General features: G+C 36.4%; 1 protein-coding gene across 4 annotated transcripts; it reads left to right on the forward strand.

Moving 5' to 3' along the window:
• Positions 1 to 19,835, forward strand: mfsd10 (major facilitator superfamily domain containing 10). 4 transcript variants are annotated; one of them, XM_041257253.1, is made up of 13 exons: positions 1 to 327; positions 2,789 to 2,992; positions 7,770 to 7,866; positions 8,359 to 8,462; positions 9,430 to 9,588; positions 10,563 to 10,751; positions 12,456 to 12,564; positions 12,902 to 13,013; positions 14,832 to 14,940; positions 15,043 to 15,133; positions 17,348 to 17,395; positions 17,790 to 17,879; positions 18,420 to 19,833. In XM_041257253.1, the coding sequence occupies exons 2-13, from the start codon at positions 2,807 to 2,809 to the stop codon at positions 18,521 to 18,523; spliced, it is 1,398 nt and encodes a 465-aa protein (XP_041113187.1). In that variant the 5' UTR covers positions 1 to 327; positions 2,789 to 2,806; the 3' UTR covers positions 18,524 to 19,833. The 4 variants fall into 4 exon arrangements, with proteins under 4 accessions (XP_041113187.1, XP_041113204.1, XP_041113177.1 ...); XM_041257243.1 differs by lacking the exon at positions 1 to 327 and adding an exon at positions 516 to 1,000; XM_041257260.1 differs by lacking the exon at positions 1 to 327 and adding an exon at positions 1,024 to 1,123.
• The last annotated feature ends 1,076 nt before the right edge of the window (positions 19,836 to 20,911 follow it).

A 20,911-nucleotide genomic window follows, 5' to 3' on the forward strand; every position in this document is an offset into this window, starting at 1 on the left:
AATTATTATTTTTTTCTTTAAAAAAATATATATATATATATATATATATATATTATAGGTTTACAAAAAAAACTAAACACTACCACGCTGCCACTACAAGAGTCAGTATGTTTCTGTAGGTCGAAGGGTAAGGGTCACATTCCACGACAATCGCTTCCGTAATCAAGTCACCAAGAAAGTATTGAGTTAGCGTCCTCTACTGATAGTCTTCCAGATTACATCTAGATTGTTCTTTGCTTTGGCTACAGCGGAGTTTTAATGACTTATATTGGTCTGCTGCTGCAATAAGTAGTAATTAAGGGACATGGTGTTGTTTAATTCACAGATGTAAGTGGAACATTGCTTCAGTTCAAGTATGGGAAAAGCCTGTGGCTAACAAAATTCTAAAGGAATCTAACCTTCAGAAAATAAGTTTGGTGGTTTGTTATGAAATTTGCTAGAATGCAGTTTTTTTTTTTTTTTTTTTTTTTTTTTTTTTTAGCATTTTAATTATTTAATGGTAAGTCCTTTTATGAAACAACATGCTCTGTATGTATTTTGAAGAGGCGGAGCAAGATAAATCCAAAATGTAAATCATGCATCCATCATTTCACTTAGGGCAGATGGGTGGGTTTGGTTACGTTCCTGGCATCTTTCGAGCTAGTCTAGTACAAAATTAATATTCCATCATCGCTTTGGACGGGTTTGGCAAGCTGTGGCCTTGGCTCTAGCAACGCTTTTCAAACAGCAAAATTCTCGATGTGTTAATGTCATAGCCGCCATCCATGTTTTTCTCAGGCAACAAAAAACAAGCGTACATTTGAATTTCTAAAGAAGAAATTATTTCCTGGTACTCGCACCGCATGCGTCACCAGTTTTTGTCCTAAGTGAAATATGAAACCCCTTCCTGGTCTTGGGTTTATACAGTACATGAAAAGAATGAAACATTAATTTGTGCTGAGCATTTATGCTGATCAAGCCTGCAGGAACTCCACACAGTATAATCAGCTGGGCAATACAGGTATATATGATTAAAAAAAAAATCTAAACGGTCAAATGTTTTGCGTTTTTAACAGCAATTTAATGTTTTGCCCGTACTCCTTTTAAAAAGGCTTTGGAGGTTTGATGCTTCAATACATCTTGAGTGAGTATAATTCCAAAACTGTATAGTTCAGAAAACAGTCAGAATATTACCGTACATTGATGCTTATTCAGTAAATGCCGCAACAAAATAGTGTATTTGCATGAAGACAAATACTGTACCAGTAACAGTAGCAGTGATCAATTTTCTGATACATTTTGCTGTGAATTCATTGAGAAGCCGATGGATACATCTGTGTAACGTGTGTTGTACTGTATTGCTGAAAAGTGACTTGTTCCATGCGTTGTCCAGAGTTTGTAACATAAACAAAGAACCATATATATATATATATATATATATATATATATATATATATATATATATATATATATATATATATATATATATGATATATAGAGAGGTGACGAGTTGAGGTTTGTAACCCAATACATTGAGTTAGAATATTTATATATATATATATATATACTATATATATATAGTATATTATATATATATATCTATATATATATATATATATATATATATATATATATATAAGTAACTCTCAAACAGCCATGGGTGGGCTACCCACAGGAAATCGCCCTTATTCCATGTTCCTTTTTTTTGAAGGGGCGCTGCTTGTCCGGAGTGGAAGATTTTTCTATTCGACTCACACCGGCTATGGGGTTTTCTAAGGTGGACATATTCGCTATGAATAATACCCCAGAAAAATAAGGAGTTAAACTATATAAGTCACCGCGTCGAATGTTTTTCATGTTTATGGCAGGTATAGGCAGATTTGAATACGGCATAGAAATTTATTAAATTCACTTGTTAAGGTCAGGGACTCAAAGTGGCTGTAAATCACGGGTGGAACTTAGCCCTAGTCAACCCCTTTAGTAAATGATATCACTGGCATTCCAGCATCCTTTCAATGGTCATCCAGGTTGGCTGTTTTCCAGTGCTGCATTTTAAGTGACTCTTAGTTCTGCATCCCGGCTATAGCATTTATTAAGGGGCTCTTATTCGTGCAACTGCCAAGCAGATTTGAGGAGTGCAATAGTATGAAAACTTGAATGATGAGGTCAGTGTAGGCTGGCAGTACTTTAAATGCACTTGTTAGGAAATATGTATTGCCAGTCAGTGTTTTGCTTGTACTGTTAATCGATGGAATCAAAATAATATCAACCCTGCCTTATAAATGTGATGTTTGCAGTGAAACGCTGATATTCCTGTGTTCATAGCAAACCAAACAGATTATTGTCCTTGTGTAGTCACTTCCTGCTGTGGTATAAGAGTGCCACTGACTGTACGGCTGTACCTGTAATATTGGTATTAAATACCTTTCACTACAAGTCTCTAGAGCCCCAAAACTCTACCCACATGTAAAACCACAACACATTCCATTAACCTGTTTGAATTTCATTTTCATAGCGTTTTGTATACTGTCACGGTAAACACTGAAATTGGGTCATATTCACTAAGTATTAAGGAATTCTGCATCTGCATAAGGTGAGACAGTTTACTTGAATAATATAGACATGCTGTATACCCTACACACCATTTTCTATTATTTAATGAAGATGTGGAAAACCAAACATGTTTTTTTTTTTCTTTTTGTAAATGCAGACTTTCCTGGTATGCAAGGTAAGTCTGGTATTCAAGATCAAAGATGTGTACAAGACAGGATATGGGGTGACTCAGCATGTTTGCTTTATGTGGTTGTAGGAGCTGCTTCATTGAAATATGTCAGAAACTGAATCAGTGGGGAACAGTGCGATGGAGTGTCCAGGAGAAAACACTCGCAAGATGGACAGCGGCACTTCTCGAGTCATAATAGTTGTATTCCTGGCTCTCCTGATAGATCTGCTAGGATTCACTCTTATTCTGCCGCTGCTTCCTTCAATTCTGGATGACTATGGGAAGACAAATGTAAGTACTGTGTTTTGTTGTTTTTGTTTTTTTCCAACTTCTCAGCAGTACATTTTCTGCTCATACTTTTTTTATTCTAGAAATTCAAAAAAGTTAAAATGAAGCCTTAAGCAGCACCCATATATCTGTTATGTGTTAAGATATACCTGAAAATATATAAATGTTAAATATTTGTGGCCGCTTTTCATATATTTTAAATATAGTTATGTGTAAAATAAGTTTGTTCCAGAATATGTTCAGAAGAACCTTTACTATGTAGCAGGGTCAGAATTGTAACTACAGTATATGTATGAAATATAATCAAATATATATCTGTTATAATTCAGATTTATTTATTTGATATATTCCTGCATTATACACCAAAGGGAGTGTAAATCAAATGAAAAATTGCATAAATGAGGAAATTAATTACTTCTTCTCTTTATATGGAAAATAGAATCATAAAAAATCAAAATAGGGGTTTTAATTTTGACATTTTCTATTGGTCGGTTAATCATCCAATCTAAGGGATCGATTAATCTTGCCTGTTTGCTAGTGATATGAAATTGTATTGAAAGGCAAATATAAGTGCAGTAATACAAAATAAAATACAATGCTATAATGTCAGCTAATGTTTAATATACTTTTATATATTTACTTACATGTAGTTTTAGGGGTGAGGAGAGGGGGATAACTAATTTGTTTTTTCTTTTTAATCAGTGGTGCGGAGGATGGGTTAAAAGGTGTGCAAAAGCAAAATAAAAAATGGGGGGGGTCCGATTGTTTAAAGGCATATTTGTTTTTTGAGTCAATCTTGTTTTCAATTTTTTTAACCATTGATTAATTGCGTTTTTTGACTGAGTAAAATAATGAAAGACATTTCTTTAGCTTTCTTCTTCCTAAAATGTAACACTCCTCACAGCAATACAATATGTACACTGTAGGTGAATTACTAAGCCAGCCAGTTTATCAGAGAAATACATTTTTCAATACAAATTTTCTGATACCGTTTCAAAGAAATATGTTGCATAGAAAGAAAAATCAACTTAGAACAGAGATACTTGCAGTCCTGCTGTGAAAGGTAAGCACCGGTGAGCAAATGTTGCAAGTTGCAGTCTTTTTTTCTTCATTCTGAGATATTGTGAAATATTGGATGTATCTTCCAGTAAGTACCCTCCGCTATTTTTCAAGATTTATTTTTCGCGCACTGTTTGATAAGGCACTCAAGTACACAAGGTTAATTAATCAATTATTCTGCAATCACTCAAGCCCACAGATGTGATTATATGATTAATCATTAATCGATTAAACCCCATAATTATATATATGTGTGTGTGTGTGTGTGTGTGTGTGTGTGTGTGTGTGTGTGTGTGTGTTTTTATATAGTAAATATACTGATAACATGGCAATAACATTTATATACAGTGCCTATAGAAAGTCTACACCCCTTTGAACTTTTTCACATTTTGTTGTGTCAGTGACTCAGGGTTTCATGCATTTAAGTGAGGATTTTTTTTTTCCACTTATCTACACACCATACTCTACACTGTTAAGGGGAAAAAAGTTTTTATTAGATAAGTCTCCACCCCCCTAAGTTAATACTTGGTGTAAGCAGCTTTGGCAGCAATTACAGCTGTGAGTCTGTTGGGATAGGTCTCTATACCAACTTTGCACACCTAGATTTAAATATTTGACCATGCTTCTTTAGAAAACTGTTCAAGCTCTGTCAAGTTCCTTAGGGAGCATTGATGGACAGCAATCTTCAAGTCATGCCACAACTTTTCAATTGGATTTAGGTCAGGGCTCTGACTGGGCCACTCAAAGACATTTACCTTTTTGTTCCTTAGCCACTCCAGTGTAGCTTTGGCTGTGTGCTTTGGGTTGTTGTCTTGCTGAAAGGTGAACTTCCATCCCAGTTTCAGCTTTCCTGCAGAGAGCAGCAGGTTTTCCTCAAGGCCTTCTCTGTACTTTGCTCCATTCATTTTCCCTTCTATCCTGACAAGTGGCCCAGTCCCTGCCGGTGAGAAACATCCCCATCCCCAGTAGGGATGGTGTTCTTTGGGTGATGCGCTTTGTTGGGTTTGTGCCAAACATAATGCTTTGCATTTAGGCTAAAAAGTTCAATTTTAGTTTTGTCAGACCACAAAACTTTTTGCCACATGGCTACAGAATCTCTTGTGTTTTTTTGCATACTTCAAACAGGATTCAAGGTGGGCTTTCTTGAGTAATGGCTTCTTTCTTGACACCCTACCATACAAGCCAGATTTGTGGAGTGCTTTGGATATTGGTTTTGTCACATGCACAGTTTGACCAGTCTTGGCTATAAAAGCCTGTAGCTCTTGCAAAGTTGCCATTGACCTCTTGGTAGCCTGTCTAATCAGTCTCCATCTTACTCGGTCATGCAGTTTGGAGGGATAGCCTGATCTAGGCAGGGTCTTGGTGGTTCCATACACCTTACACTTCTTTATAATCGTCTTGACCTGCTCCAAGGGATATTCAAGGCCTTTGATATTTTTTTATACCCATCCCCTGATCTGTGCCTTTCAACAACTTTGTCCCTGAATTCTTTTGATAGCTCCTTGGTGCTCATGGTTGAGTCTTTGCTTTTGAAATGCACTACCCAGCAGAGGGAACCTACAGAAACTGCTGAACTTATCCTGAAATCATGTGAATCACTACAGTGTAACACAGGTGGAGGCCAATTAACTTGGTGTGTGATTTTGAAGACGATTGGTTACACCTGAGCTAAGTTAGAATTGCTATTACAAGGGGGGTGGACACTTATCTAACCAAGCTATTTCAGTTTTTATTTTTAATTCATTTTCTGCAAGTTTCTAGAATATTTTTTTCACTTGGAAGTTGTGGGGCAGGTTGTGTTGATAAATGGAAAGAAAAAATAAAACAATTTTAATGCATTTTAATTCCAGGCTATAAGGCAACAAAAGGTGAAAATTTTGAAAGGGGGTGTAGACTTTTTATAGGCATGTATAACAGTAGCAGCTCCAGACTATAAGTGGGGAGGGTGTGTGTGTGTGTGTGTGTGTGTGTGTGTGTGTGTGTGTGTGTGTATATATATATATATATATATATATATATATATATATATATTTTTTTTTTTTTATCAATCATAATACAGTGCCCAGAAAAAAGTTTGTGAACCCCTTAGGATTTTCACATATTTCAAACCTAAAATGTTGTTAGACCTTAAGCTAAATCCTAATAATAGATAAAGTTAATCTCATTAAACAAATGACAGAAAAACATGTTACTTTTTCAACATTTATTTATCCACAAATGATTCAACATTCAGTATCCATGTGTGAAAAAGTATGTGAACCTTTAGATTCAGTAACTGTTGGCACTCCCTTGAGCAGCAATGACTTCAACTAAGAGTTTCCTGTAACTGTTGATCAGTCTCTCACATTAATTTTGAGGAATTTTGGCCCATTCCTCCTTACAGAACTGCTTCAGCTGTGACATTTGAGGGCTTCCTTGCATGGACAGCTCGCTTCAGCTCCTGCCACAACATTTCGATGGGGTTTAGGTCCGGACTTTGACTAGATCATTCTAAAACACGGAATTTCTTCTTCTGCAGCCATTCTTTTGTAGATCTGCTTATATGTTTAGGATCATTGTCTTGCTGCATGACCCACTTTTGGTTCAGCTTCAGCTCACGGACGGATGGCCTGACATTCTCCTCTAGAATCTTCTGATACAGTGCAGAATTCATGGTTGTGTCAATGATGGCTAGCCGTCCAGGTCCTGAGGCAGCAAAGCAGCCTCAAACCATCACACTGAGATTCTTCTGTTCGAATGCAGTCTTGGTTCGCGCTAAACATAAAGTTTCTCATTGAGGCCAAAACGTTTTACCTTTGACTAGTATGTCCAGAGAACATTGCACCAGAAGTCTTGTTTATCATCTATGTGCTCTTTGGTGAACTTCAGACAGGCAGCAGTGTTCTTTTTAGAGAGCAGTGGTTTTCCCCTTGCTGTCCTTCCATGAACACCGTTCTTGTTCAGCATTTTTTCTGATAGTTGAGTCATGTGCACTCACATTAGCCAAGGCGAGAGTGGCCTGCAGATCCTTGGATGTTACTCTGGGGTTCTTTGTGACTTCCTTGATGATTTTCCAGTTTGTTCTTGGAGAGATTTTGGTAGGACGACCGTTCCTGTGTAGAGTGACTGTGGTCTTGAACTTTTGTAGATCTGTGTGACAGTGGATTGGTGGAGCCCCAAATCTTTAGAAATAGTTTTGTAACCCTTTCTAGGCAGATGAGCATCAATAACTGTTTTTCTGAGGTCCACAGAGATTTCTTTTGATCGTGGTATGACGTGTTTCCACACACCTGTATGGTGAAGACCAAACTCACAAAGTTTCTGATCTTTATATAGGGTGGAGCCTCGCAAACTCACCCCTGAAGATCTACCTAATTATTTAAACAACTGATTTTTATTATCCTCTTAATTGAGCTGATAAAACCTTAATTACTCATTGTTTTTCTAATTCAGACATCATTTTGTTTTAAAAGACATGTAATTGGTTAATATAAACCCTATTGGATATTTAAGAAAATACTGGTTTAGATTATTTTTTATTTGTTAGCAATCCAAATATTTTATCTGTCAGGACCTCCGTTACCCGAGTGTGGTGTACAGTAATTTGATCTTTCAGGGCATCCGTTACCCGAGTGTGGTGTACAGTAATTTGCTTTTCGGATAAAGGTTATGCAGTACTAGCACAGGATTGTTTGAGCTTAAGTAGGATAAATAACTAAACAGGATTGTTTGCTTTTGGCAGGATGGTGTATATCAGTCACTACAGAGCATCGTGGACTGGTTTGGTGAAATGATAGGGGTCCCTGTTGAAAGAAAATACAACAGTGTTCTCTTTGGAGGTAAGGTGAGATAGGTAGGGGACTAGGGTGTGAGGATTATTTAACAATACAGTACAGTAGATTGCGAAACAGCTGAGTTATGTAATTTCATCCTTGAAGTGTTCAACTTTTGTGGCATTAAAAAATTCCATGCATCATAAATCTTTTAAATTCTATTGTCTTACTTATTTTAGCATGAACAACCATTTCTGTGGTCCCTTATTAACTGTGATGAAAATAATTGTTAATTTGGAATCTAGAGCTTTTTCAAGTACAGTACAATGTTACTTATTATATTGTTGTTTTCTGGCACTGTGCTTTCTGTGCTGTAGATCACATGGTCTGGTGGCAACGGGACCAATGGATATATATTGACAGACTGTGAATAACTAGTAGATTGAGCTAGCTGCTCAAATAAAAAAGTGCCTTTTAGTTCAGTATTTACAAACCAGGATTGTCAATTTAGTGTGTGCTGTTGTTCATGTATGTTTTTTTGTTTCTTATATACACAAGGTCTGATTGGCTCCTTGTTCTCTCTGCTGCAGTTCCTCTCCTCCCCTCTCACTGGAGCTGCTTCTGACTATTTTGGACGAAGACCATTAATGATGATTTCAACAGTAGGCTTATAGATCTTGTTTCACTGTCTGTCTGTCATGTGATTTCACCAGCAATTATTTTTGGTTACAAACATGATGATGGGTTGCTTGGTAAACTACACAAGTAAACAAGTGTCTTGTTTGTGGAAAGCAAGTATCGCTTGCTTTTTTTGCATGCACAAAATGAAATATGTCATGAGACAAATGATACAGTAGGTTTACACGCGACAAATTGATTGCTTGCAGCATGAACACACAAGCTAAATAATTGCCTTGTGTGTCGTGGCCATAATGGTTTACAGTTGAAGATCCAAATGCTGTATTATTTGTGCTTATGTTTTCCCTTAGGGATAATTTACTGTATCAAAAGGTCAGCGGGAGTTGAAGAGTGGCATCGTTTAGATGTATCATTGCTTAGATTAGTAAAATAGACTCCTACTGTACCAAGCTATTTGAATAAATAAATAATAATTGTGTGTTGTGCCTTTTGCACATTGTATACTTGGTTATTTACAAAAATTATATATATATATATATATATATATATATATAAACATTTGAAACATAGGAAGAGTGGAAATGTTGAAATGTTATGAAGGAAACATTATCTATTCATTTTTACTTTTACTAAATACAAACTCATAAAAACATAACATTTGTAACCCACTTGGTATAAAATGACTTCCAGCTACTTGATCTGATAGGCTATTCCACTGATATATTAGTATTTCAGTACAGACATATAATTAGTTATGGTCTCTTCTGTTTCTTGTATTTTGTTATTTGTTTACAATAATTCGATTTTTTGACATTAAGACATTTTATAAGCATATAACACACTCAGGCTGTACATTCTTACTGCATTCACCATTGATTATTCTCTGGGTAATGTAAAGCTGGATCGATTAATGTGACCATGTAAACTGGGTATTTGTGTCCTGGCAGGAAGTCCTGGCTATACTACTGTACAGTTGTTATGTGATTGCAGATGGGGTTAATGGCTTCTTATGCACTCTGGGCTGTTTCCTGGAACTTCAGTGTCTTCCTTCTCTCGAGAGTGGTTGGAGGAATATGCAAAGGGAACGTCAGTCTTTGCACAGCTATCATTGCTGACCTGCCATGCCCCAAAATGCGAAATAAAGGAATGGTAAGACTAAAAACTTTACTATACGTGAACAAGTAGGTCTGTGTGGAATAACCACACTCTTGCTTTTCTTAGGGTTGTACAGTGATAAATTACCATAGAAACATATTGTAAAGACCATGTTCCTTGATCGCTTCCAGAGCCTTGCCTCAAGCAACCTGTCAACCCATGATTTTGCTAGTGACTGCCCCAAAACATGGCAACAACAAAACGAAATGTAAGGAATTTAATTTAGCAGGGACCCAAGCCAGATTACTGAATAAAAGACATAAGACACCTCCCTTTGAACAGACGGGAAGTAGTTCTAGAAAATATGGACTTTAATCAGTTTTACAGGGACCCACCCCACCTACAAAATGATTTTTTTACTATTATTGTCAAATTATTAGTTTGTGCACTTTTGAGTCATCTGTTGTTCCTGTCTAGTCTGTGACCATTTTCCTAATCGTAAATGCTTGAAGTATGATACTGTTAATGCTTACAACCAGTTATTAGGGTAAGGTAATTCAAGGTAAGTGTAATGCCAGAGTTATGTAACCAATTCCCAAATGTTGAATGAAAATATCTGTTGGCTTGTGCTCTTCAAGTATACTATTTTTATAGTATGTTAAGTACTCATCACATTTACCCTGGTATTGCACCTTGATACATATAGTATAAACTGAAGCAATACAGTATAGAATAGACATCAGAAATGGTACCACTGTTGAGAATTTGAAAAGAAGAAAAAAAAAACTAGTAGAAACAGTTCTTTAACAGTCAGTGTGGGGTTGGCTTTCTCCTCTCTGCTTGAGATCGCTCATAATGCAGTGTGCACCAACTCTACCTCGGTTGATTTGTGTTTTTCTCTGGGTCCTAGTGGAGTCTCTTTGCTGACTATTGTATGATAACCGCAGTATACTGCACTTTGCCTCTGCCCTTGAATTATACTCAAACCTAACATGCTTTTTTTTTTTTTTTTTTTTTTTTTTTTTAAGGCCATGATTGGTGTTGCCTTCTCACTTGGTTTCACCGTTGGCCCAATGATTGGTGCATACTTTGCTGTGAACACAGCCAAGGGGGAGATATTTTACCTCAGCCCAGCACTGTTGGGCCTAATGTTTTCTACTGTTGACTTATTATTCATCTTCCTAATGCTTCCAGAGACGCTTCACAAAGAAAACAGAGTGAGTTACTGGAAACGAATAACATGTAATGATCTTTAATGATGTAACACAAAATGTCACATGTTCTAGTGCTGTTAGTGGAAGCCTCTTCTTTATAGACCATGGGAGTATTATAACTAGGCTTGCTACTTTTCAATATTAATTGGTAAAGCTCCTTAAACATTGAATTCCCAAAAATATGAGTTTGCCTGAAATAAATTTATATAGGATAAACATCAGTAAAACCACTCAGTATTATTTATGTTCTTACCAAAAATAATCTCTTTAGAAATCATCTCTAGTTTGTGTAGTTTTTATACTTACTGTCTGGCCCGTCACCTTTCCGCTCTGATTGGCTAGGGTCGCTGTCAATCATCTCAGTGGTCTGTTAGTGCTGTAGTTTCACTGTCACTATCATTTCACTGTCTTCTGACAGATCTCGTTGACTGAAGCAGCGCTATAGTGCTCTCATTCGCTTAAATGACTGTCAGTCATCATGACCTGCACCGATTGTGCACTTTCATTTGCTAGCTACAGCGCCTGTCATTCAAAACACCTACTTTGAAATTAGCAGGTTAAGGTGTAGGTAAGCTTTTGCTATAAGTATACGGTGACAGTTACAGTTACTAGTTTGATTTGAAAACTGGGGCGCAAGAGGAAAAACCCTTAATGAATATTGTGCACAATACCCTGGCCGATGGCTGAAGTCTCTTCTGAAGTCTGTGCATGTTTTTTTTACTCGTAAATATATGCTATAAAAGTCTGTGTAATTCACTTTTGTAAGCTGCGTTTTCTATGGTTTGAGACCATTTTTAAATGTGTGTAGGTTTTATATCTGTACAATTATAGCTCTGCTGTGAGCAAAAGTTATTTCAATTAGAATGTTGGTAACCATGGTTTGTTGTATGTTGAATATGGTAAAGGGGTTTCGATAAATAAGACGTTTTTCAGTGGTATAAAAAGTCTGGGTTTTTTAAGCATAAATGTCGATTTCACCCATTCTCTGCTTGAATGGAAAAATAAACATTGAAAAAAAAGGTAAATTCTTTCTAAAATAAATGTCGATATTAATCGTCAATTTGGCCAAAAAATAAAAATCAAATAGTAGCAAGCCTAATTATGACTCACCCGCTAAACCCAAGCCCAGTCTGCAATCCATACTGGTCTGTGCCCATCAGGACCTTGAGTAGGTAGATCCTAAATAGCTTTACTATGCTGCATGCATTGTGCTAGTTAAACATTAGCATATTAAAGTTGAGATCCCATTGATTTGTATTATGTCAGCATGGGAAAAACAAAGGTATATTAATACATCTATCCAATAGCTGGGCATGCTGGAATATGTATATGGCACTTTGGACTCGCAAAACAAAAATGCTTGTTGAATTATATTATGCACAGTAAGCAGAACATGAATTAAATAGTTTGAATAAATTCCACCTTTCCCTTAAAAGTTTGTAATTTTGAGTTCAGCCTATGCATTTCCGAGACTGAGCTAAAAGTAGATTCATGCAAGGTCACACAGTTAGGATCGTCTGACAAATTATATCTATTTAGATCAAAGGCCTGCTTCCAAACAATTGATCCATCTCCTTTACTGAAAAGCAGTGAAACAGCTTCCAAGAAACGTATTCAACCCATACAAGAAGTCTAGTGACGCTATCCAACACTTCATGGAATTCCTCATGTAATCTAACAGAAGCTTAAATCTCTGTTGTTTCTCAGATTTCATCAGTGAATTCTGGGTTACAGGAATCGGTTGACTTGCTCAGCCCAGTGGCACTGTTTCAGTTCTCTGCTATTACTAGAAGAAATGATTCTCCTTCAAAAGAAAGTAAGTACCAGTGATCATTAGTTAAGAGTAGTTAGACATCATTGTTTAATTTATTATTATTATTATTATTATTATTATTATTATTATTATTATTATTATTATTATTATTATTATATTATATATTTTCATATAGCAGTTCGATCCATTCCTGTTTTTACTACAAATTTAATAAGATATCCCTGAGTGTGTTACTTGTACACTGTGGCTAATCAAGCATGTATTAAAAACTGGAATGGCTGAAACTGCTTCACAATAAGAGTTTTATTTTCATCGCTGAATTAGTATCGAACACTGTGAGCACATCTGACATACACATTCTTTCTCCTGTGTTGCTTAGGTATGCATAACCTTAAAGTACTGGGCTTGGTCTACTTTTTCTACCTGTTTCTGTTCTCTGGACTGGAGTACACACTGAGCTTCCTCACTCATCAGCGCTTCCACTTTAGCAGGTACTCTTTACAGTGTTCAGTTTAGGTTGAAACTAGAAAGAGGGATTGATATGGCAAGTTTGCAAGGTGACTGTTTCCTCAATTATTACTACCTGTCATTTTTTTCAGCAATAGTAGGCAAGTCAGTCTTTGATACGGAAGCACCTGTTGTCAAGCCTGTTGTGTTGGACAATGATATGCAACAGGGAGGTACATATGTGGTCAATAATGTGAGGAAAACACCATTTAAAATGTGAGATACATATTGTTTCAAATGTTTTAACCAACCTTATAGTGCATTTCTGGGACTAACTGTGTGATACAATAAAAAAGTCCAGTGCATATTAAGAGGAGTAGATAAAGAGATCTATAAGTGTAGTCTACACAGGTGGGTCTTGAAGAGGCAGCGGAATGCAGCGAGAGGCAGAGCAATCCTGATGTTCCGTGGTAGCTGGTTCCACCACAGAGGGGCTAGGGAGGAGAAGGAGCTGGCATGGGAGGATGGAGAGTGGAGGGAAGGCATGACCAGTCGGCCAGTAGAGGATGAGTGGAGAAGATAGAGAGGGGAATGTAGGGAGACACGAAGGATTGGAGGTAGGAGGGGGCAGTGTGGTGAAGAAAGCGGTAGGCAAGAACAAGGGTCTTGAATTTAATGCGAGCAGGAAGATGAGGTGTGTTCAGTTGGGGAGGGAGAGGGAGAAAATGGTCTGGAGAATGCAGCAGAAGAAGGAGGCAAAGTGTAAAGGATGAGGATTGGGGGGAATTTGAGCAGGGAGGAAAAGGTGGAGAAAAGTCAGCGGGATGATTGATAGTAGGAGTGTCTGGTAGAGGTAACAGCTGTTGAGAAGAAAGGAGGGAGCTGTTGTGGTCTAAATCACAGGGTTGCTTGGATTTCTTCCATCTCCATTCAGCAGTGTACAGGTCATTACGGGATGAGTGGAATGTAGATAGCCAGGGCTGGGTGTTTTGCGAGCAAGAGAATGAGTCAATAGGGGGAAAAATGGAAAGAGCAGAGGAAGTAAAGGAGGTTGGGGAAAGGGAGCAGAGATTATGGTGATAAAAGGGGGAAGGGCGAGAGGGTAGAAGAAGTGAAATGGAGTGAGGAGGAGAGGGGTAATAGTAGGGGAAGGAGGAGAGCAGTTTCTGGAGGAAATCGGGTCCAGCTGGCGGCCAGCTTTGTGTGGGTGGCGAGGGGAAGAGTTAGAGAGAAAAAGAATCAAGAAGTGGGAGGAAGCCAGCAGAGAGATGAATGTTAAAATCGCCTAACAAAATGATAACATTTTGCGAGTGCAAAAGGATGGAGGAGTGTTCAACATCTAACAGAGGGTATAAAGAAGTTTTGATCAGAATCCAATATCATCCCTTACAAAATAAGTGGTATACTGCAAGTATACTTGTGCCAAAATTTTCTGGTTTTAGTATATAATTGGTACCATTATACTATACTATTTTGGCACAAGTATACTTGCAGTATACACATTTTTATATTGTCAGATATTTGACATTTCTTAGATTGTATCTTACTTCTCTTTTGCATACCGACATTATCTGTTGCTAGATATATATGCACCTCCAGATTCTGACAAATACTCTTAGAAAACCAGGAGCAACTTCTGCTCTAGATCAAACAGCTATAATGCTCTGCGGCTGCCCGCCTATGTGGATAACTATCGAAAACTAGTAAAAACTGACTAAAACACAAGTCTGGGAAAAACAAATGAAAGTCTGGAAAAAGTATGGAATTTTGATGTTGAAAAAATGTATGAACCCTGACATAGGACAAACCCCAAATAATTCTGGGAAACCACATTTAAACTGGTTATATGTCTCCTGTTGCAGCATGCAGCAGGGAAAGATGTTTTTCTTCATTGGAATTACAATGGCTGTCATCCAAGGAGGTTATGCCCGAAGAATCAAACCAGGAAGTCATATTAAAACCGTCAAGAGGGTGAATACAAGGACTTTTGAAAAAAACCTAGCCTAGGTTTCTAGTCATGATTTTTAAAACAAGAAAACATATAGTAGCTCAACCTAAAATTATGTCTTTTAGGCCATAATCCTTTTGATCCCAGCTTTCGTTCTGGTTGGTTTGGCTTGGAATGTGACTATGCTGTACAGTGGGCTGTTACTTTACTCATTTGGTAAGGGTCACACATTCTGTTATTTTGTACTTTGAAGTCTATGAAGCTAACAAAATAATGTCAGTAAATTGTACCTAATATATATATTGCTATAATTTCGTAGGTCTCAGATTTACCTTTATCACACATGATAAAGCTGAATTTTATTTTTTAATGGTCATTTATTTGAAGCTGGAGAAAACATTTATCATTGCAGATACTTCAGTGCTGCACATCCAGTGAATTTCCTAAAGTCACATGAAGGAATTAAGTTGCCATTGAAAACAGTCATAGGAAAAGCACTGATTGGTACTTGCATGCGAGCCAGTGTGTCTAGCTTCTGGGAGTTTGAGTTACTTTAAAGAAAATAAATGGCAGACGTTTGGAATGTTGTTGTTTTTTCATGAAGATATAACATATTCCTTCAAATTTAAGACACTGTTTTTTTAACCATTTTTTTTTCTCAAAAAAAAATGGCCTGCATCTTAAATTCGAGCATAGTGATGCATGTATTAAAATTGCCAACAAAAGATGTGACTGCCCAAGTACACAAACAGCAACGTGACTGACTGGTTCTGTAGTAGTTATCCTGCAGAGCGGACGCCCTCCTCCTCGATCTAAACAAAGCAAGCTTTCACTCAGCATCCGTATTTGTAGCTATGGCCGTGGCGCTGCTGCTTTAAGCAAGTGTAGGCTCCCTGGGCAAGCCCCCCAGCCAATCAGCCAACCTGCCGGTCAGCTCAGATACAGGCAAGCCTTCCTGTTTACCACAACAGCAGTGTTTCGTTATTAAGCTCAATTCTAATCCAACCCCCGTATTTTTCTAGTTGCCAAGCAGTACCACAGTTCACAAAAAAGGGAGAAAAACGTGTGAGTAATCAGAAATGGAAATGAGATGCAGCGTGTAACTGTAATGCTCTGTGTGACAGCAGGTGGCTTCAAACTGCCTCCATACGTCATTTTCTTATATGAGTACATGTATGTTTGTAAATGTATCTTTATTTGATTTTTTTTCTCCTCAATTTGAGGGTGTGAAATTTGGGTTGCGTCTTAAATTCAAGGACATCTTATATTTGAAGGAATACGGTATATATTTAAAAATGCGCTCAGGAAAAGTCATTTTATAAAAAAAAGACACATCAGAATTATTTTTCCTACAAGGACTTAAACTCCCAAAAGCAACTTGTATGCGCTGTTTCAAAGGAAGTACAGCATAGAAAAGAGTGCAAGATACACTTTCCAATTTTATTGTTTATAAAAACTTTTTTTTTTTTTAAAGTGATCTCCAATGGATGATATGTCTAAATATGACACATTTTCAACCCTTGTGGCAATAGTTTTCCATTGTAAAGCTTACCTTTAGTAAAATACATTTTACATATCATACTAAAATCTGGTTAGAAATTGTGGACTCTTCAAGAATTGTCATGGAATACAGTGTATATTCCACAGGGTGAATGTGCCTTAACCAACAAGCCCATGAAGGGCGTATTTTGGAAAGATTCAATTTGCCCATTAATTCTGTTGCTGGAGTTTAATTAATGTAAGATACATTACAAAATTAAAGTAACACTTTAGTGTTGAAGACAAAAGTACAAGCTATCTTTCAACACTATATTGTGCAGTCCTAATAGATAACAATTTCTTGCTATCAGACAGGAACAGGATGCAACTGTGGGAATTTCACACATAGTATTTCACATGTAAGGTGTAAGCTTATCAGGGCTGTCCAACAGATGGCTATTGAGCTATGTAACTCTTTTGAAGTAGACTTCAAAGACAATACATTTTCTTGGGTATAGGGGTGCAATAGTTATGATTTTCCCGAACCGAAGCCGAAGTGAAAACAACAGAATATAAAACCAAATCTAAACCAATTTTTTTTTTTTTGTACAATGAAAAAGCATTGGCAGACCCAGCAGTAAACCAGAGGCATTTTGAGGAGCTCATCATACACTTTGCTGCATGTAAATGGTTCATCTTAACATCCCTTAATAATTTAAATGTGGTAACATAAATTAAAAGTTATGGCAAGGCTTACCTGCTTGCCTTCGGTTGGGATAACTACAGCTTCAAACTTAGTATGGGTGTTTAGATGTCTAGAGATGATTTCTTTTTATTTGGTGAAAGGTGAACAGCATCTACTGACATTCTAGCATTAACTTCAGCTGGCTTACAGTATGTTTGCAGCTTTAACGGTAGTTTTTTTTAATTTGTTAAATGATTTAATTACAGCTGCTGCTACTGTTGTGCCATGCCTGTCCACACTGGTGTCTGCATATGGTAAGTTACCTACATGTATTGTACAAATTTACTGTTTGTACGCCACTCGTAAAGCTTACGTTATAATTACATAAGTTAACAAGCAAATAATATAGGCCATGAAGCAAAAGTATTACAATAATAGACACACATGGTATTGTTACCAAGCTATGGACTTTCTAAAATCTATGTATACAGTGCATGCTTTTGCCTATAGATTTTACAATTAAGCAAGGCATGTGAATGACTGGGTGGAATATTTGCATCTATCGTTTTCATGGGTTTTATTTGTCAGCTATGTGTACCACATTAAAATTGAAAGTATGGACTGCTAAATGACAAGTTATACCTGAATGGCTCACAGTTGGAAAACTGATTTTTTCTGTGTAGCCAACTAAATCTTTTCCTCATCTAGGGTCTGCTAGTCAGAAGGGGACTGTGATGGGGATTCTTCGCAGTCTGGGCGCTCTTGCACGAGCTTTAGGACCGATTATAGCATCAACTGGTATGGGAACATAAAGATATGCTTAGAGATCTGTCAGTTAATGTAGTTAGTATTCATTTCTGAAGTCCAGATTTCTACTTGCAGGTGAATTAATTGTGTTTGTTGGTCCAGCTTAGCCTAGAGAACAGGTTTACTTCTTTTTTGGGTTGTAAGTCTTGAATTATTTTATATTTCTGTAACAGTTACAATAAAAAATAAGGACTGGACTGGGCACTAATGGGTGTAAAATAAATTAGCAAACAAAGCCCCTTTTTTTTTTTTTTGCTTCAAAATTGAGCAGTTTCTTGTTAACCTCAGAAAACCAGACTATTCAAAAAGTTTTAAAAAATACACTTTTTAGTAATTGCATGGAGGAACTTTCGTTAACACTTTCTAAACAAAAAGCATGGTATAAATGTGGTATTGAGAAAATGTTTCCAGGATACTGGGGAACACAATACTGAGTAGTACAGTACTAATGCAACAGGTGTTCCTGCATTCAAATGTTTGTCTTTATAAGGCTAAATATTGATTGCATGTTTTCTTTGTTTAAATTTACAGTGTATTGGTGGGCTGGAGCAGAGATATGTTTCATTATTAGTTCTGCCTTCTTCATTGTTCCTCTTGTGCTTTTGAGACTTATCAAACAGACGAAAACAGAATGAAGGGAAGATTTAAAAGAAATCAGACAGGATGAGGAAGAGCCCTGAAACACTGCTGTTTTGCAACAGGACCTGGAGATGTAACAGCAAATAAAACACACAGGAAACCGGTTTACTGTTCCATCCCTTAAGAAATTATATTCTATATTTAATACTTTTTATATAAAGTAAATTACTCAATTAAAAAAAAAAAAAAAAAAAAAAAACTGCTGGATTACTAGACATTTTGTATATGTGTGCATATCAACTGAAACCCTTAAAGGGAGCTACAGTACCACTCTCTCTTATCTGATGTAGAGGTTTTGGTTTAAAAACAAGCATGAGGATCCAAAATCTTATTTGTACTGATGTAGAGCTCAGCAATAATGTGCTGTACCAAATCTTCTGCTCTTCATGGAGTATATGTTGCATGAGTAAAAGGTCAGTTGGATTCTCACATTGCATCACTACAGTGAAATTAAACTATGCTGAAGGAGGGTAGATTTAGCACTACCATCAACATTAATCATAAATATGCCAGTAAGGGAAATTGCATTAAGTGCTTTATATGGACACCATTTGCCTTATAGAAGTATCCACCCATCGAGAACGTAAACATCAGAATGGCAACATTTGCATAAAGCGACACATCTTGATGGCATCCTTCAAATCAGTTGGGAATATTTTTCTTTTTGTTTCCAAAGCACCCCTGCAAAGTGGACACCTGACTTCATATCACCTTGCTTAAATACCATTGTTTTTTTTTGTTTTTATATATATATATTATACACACACACACACATTGTACATCACATTATAGTAAACTGATTGAAAACTTCAACAGCACCAATAGTGCTACTGTAGTATAGTACACACATGCAAGCACATTAAGGCAGCAAAATGTCAATTTGGAATTTAGCATTAAAATAAAAGGTGTTTATTTGAATGTTCTACACAGAAGCAGCAGCTATATACTGCCTCCATTTATCTCATTAATCTCACTGGAATAGTCCACCAGGGGTAATTTAATAAGACTAAAAATACATTGGGATGAGGTCTGTGAAAGAATGTTATCAATTTAATTAAGGGAGGTAGTACTTTTCAAATTAAACTGTTTGTGGAGTATGGGAGTAACTGGTAGCTCAAGAGACAATATTCAAGTTTGAAGCCAGATATTTTGCATATAAATAAAAGTGTTAGTTGAAGAATAATAATGATGTTCACCTTAATACACTTGCAGGACTTATATTGAGATTATGCAAGTGCCTTTGTTTCTATATACACTTTGTTTTACAAATAAATCATTTTAAATTTGTATGTGTCATTTTGTGGAGGAAGTTCCCTTTAAAGAAAGTTTGGTCACTCTGTAAATATCTTTAGTCATCTAGAATGCACACGGCTCCATCTGTACAGTAATCTCACATGCCAAACAGTGTTTGAAAAAAGGTTCACAGTAATCTTGAATTGTCACAGAACACATTAAACCCTTTACTGCAGAAGACAATACAACACAGCATACAAGTAAGTGCTATAAGCACAAACACTTAACATGTTCTTGGAGATATCAACAATGAAGCTTAGGGTAGTTTGATACTTTGACACATCAAAACTTCAGTCCTGTGTATCATTAGGTGCAGTACTTTGATAATGGGATACAATGGCATTTACTTGAAGAGATGGCTTCAATACAGGAATACTGAATATGTGTATCCAAATCAACAGCAATTTGCTTAAAAAAATAACACATTTTTAGTTTTAAAAAGAATTTTATTTGTAGAGTAAACATGTTAGCATGAAATGGATATATATACTATATATATATATCTATATATATATATATAATATATATATATATTATATATATATATTATATATATATAATATATAATGGTCTTTACACTATGTGTTGGATACAAAGTTGAACCAGTATTTTATTTTCAGTTGTTAGTCAGATCCAGTTTTATCAAAAGTATACATTATCCTGCTCTGAACCTAGGGAATATTGGCTCAGTTTACCAACGATTAATTGAATCGTGATTAATAAGCAAAGCAATGAAAAAAAAAGGTTACAAAGCCTTCATGTATAGAGGACATATACGGTTAAAATACTAGCTCAAAGCCATTATGCCATGCAGTCCTTCAGAAACATCTGAAGTTTTTCAGAGTGGTTTGTTATAACAATAGGCTGGCCTGTAGACTGGTCAAGTGCATAATTGGTCCAGTGTGATTAATATCTCAGGTTATGTTTTTTTTTTTTTTTTAATGTTTGTTTTTTAGTTTATTTTCGAAGAGGGGATACGAATCCATTAAATCCAATAGCTTGTTCTATATTGTAACATTGGTAGCATAACTATTCCTGCGCTGAAAATTCTAGCACTTCACCCAATATAGACATACAGTATATTGTATATA

Source organism: Polyodon spathula, chromosome 1 (genome assembly GCF_017654505.1).
Source record: "Polyodon spathula isolate WHYD16114869_AA chromosome 1, ASM1765450v1, whole genome shotgun sequence".
Taxonomy (NCBI): domain Eukaryota; kingdom Metazoa; phylum Chordata; class Actinopteri; order Acipenseriformes; family Polyodontidae; genus Polyodon; species Polyodon spathula.

Coding starts and splice junctions, on each gene's coding strand:
- mfsd10 (XM_041257253.1), top strand. CDS start 2,807: ATGTCAGAAACTGAATCAGTGGGGAACAGTGCGATGGAGTGTCCAGGA. Junction 14,941..15,042: donor ATATTAAAACCGTCAAGAGG/GTGAATACAAGG, acceptor TATGTCTTTTAG/GCCATAATCCTTTTGATCCC. Junction 17,880..18,419: donor ACCGATTATAGCATCAACTG/GTATGGGAACAT, acceptor TTAAATTTACAG/TGTATTGGTGGGCTGGAGCA.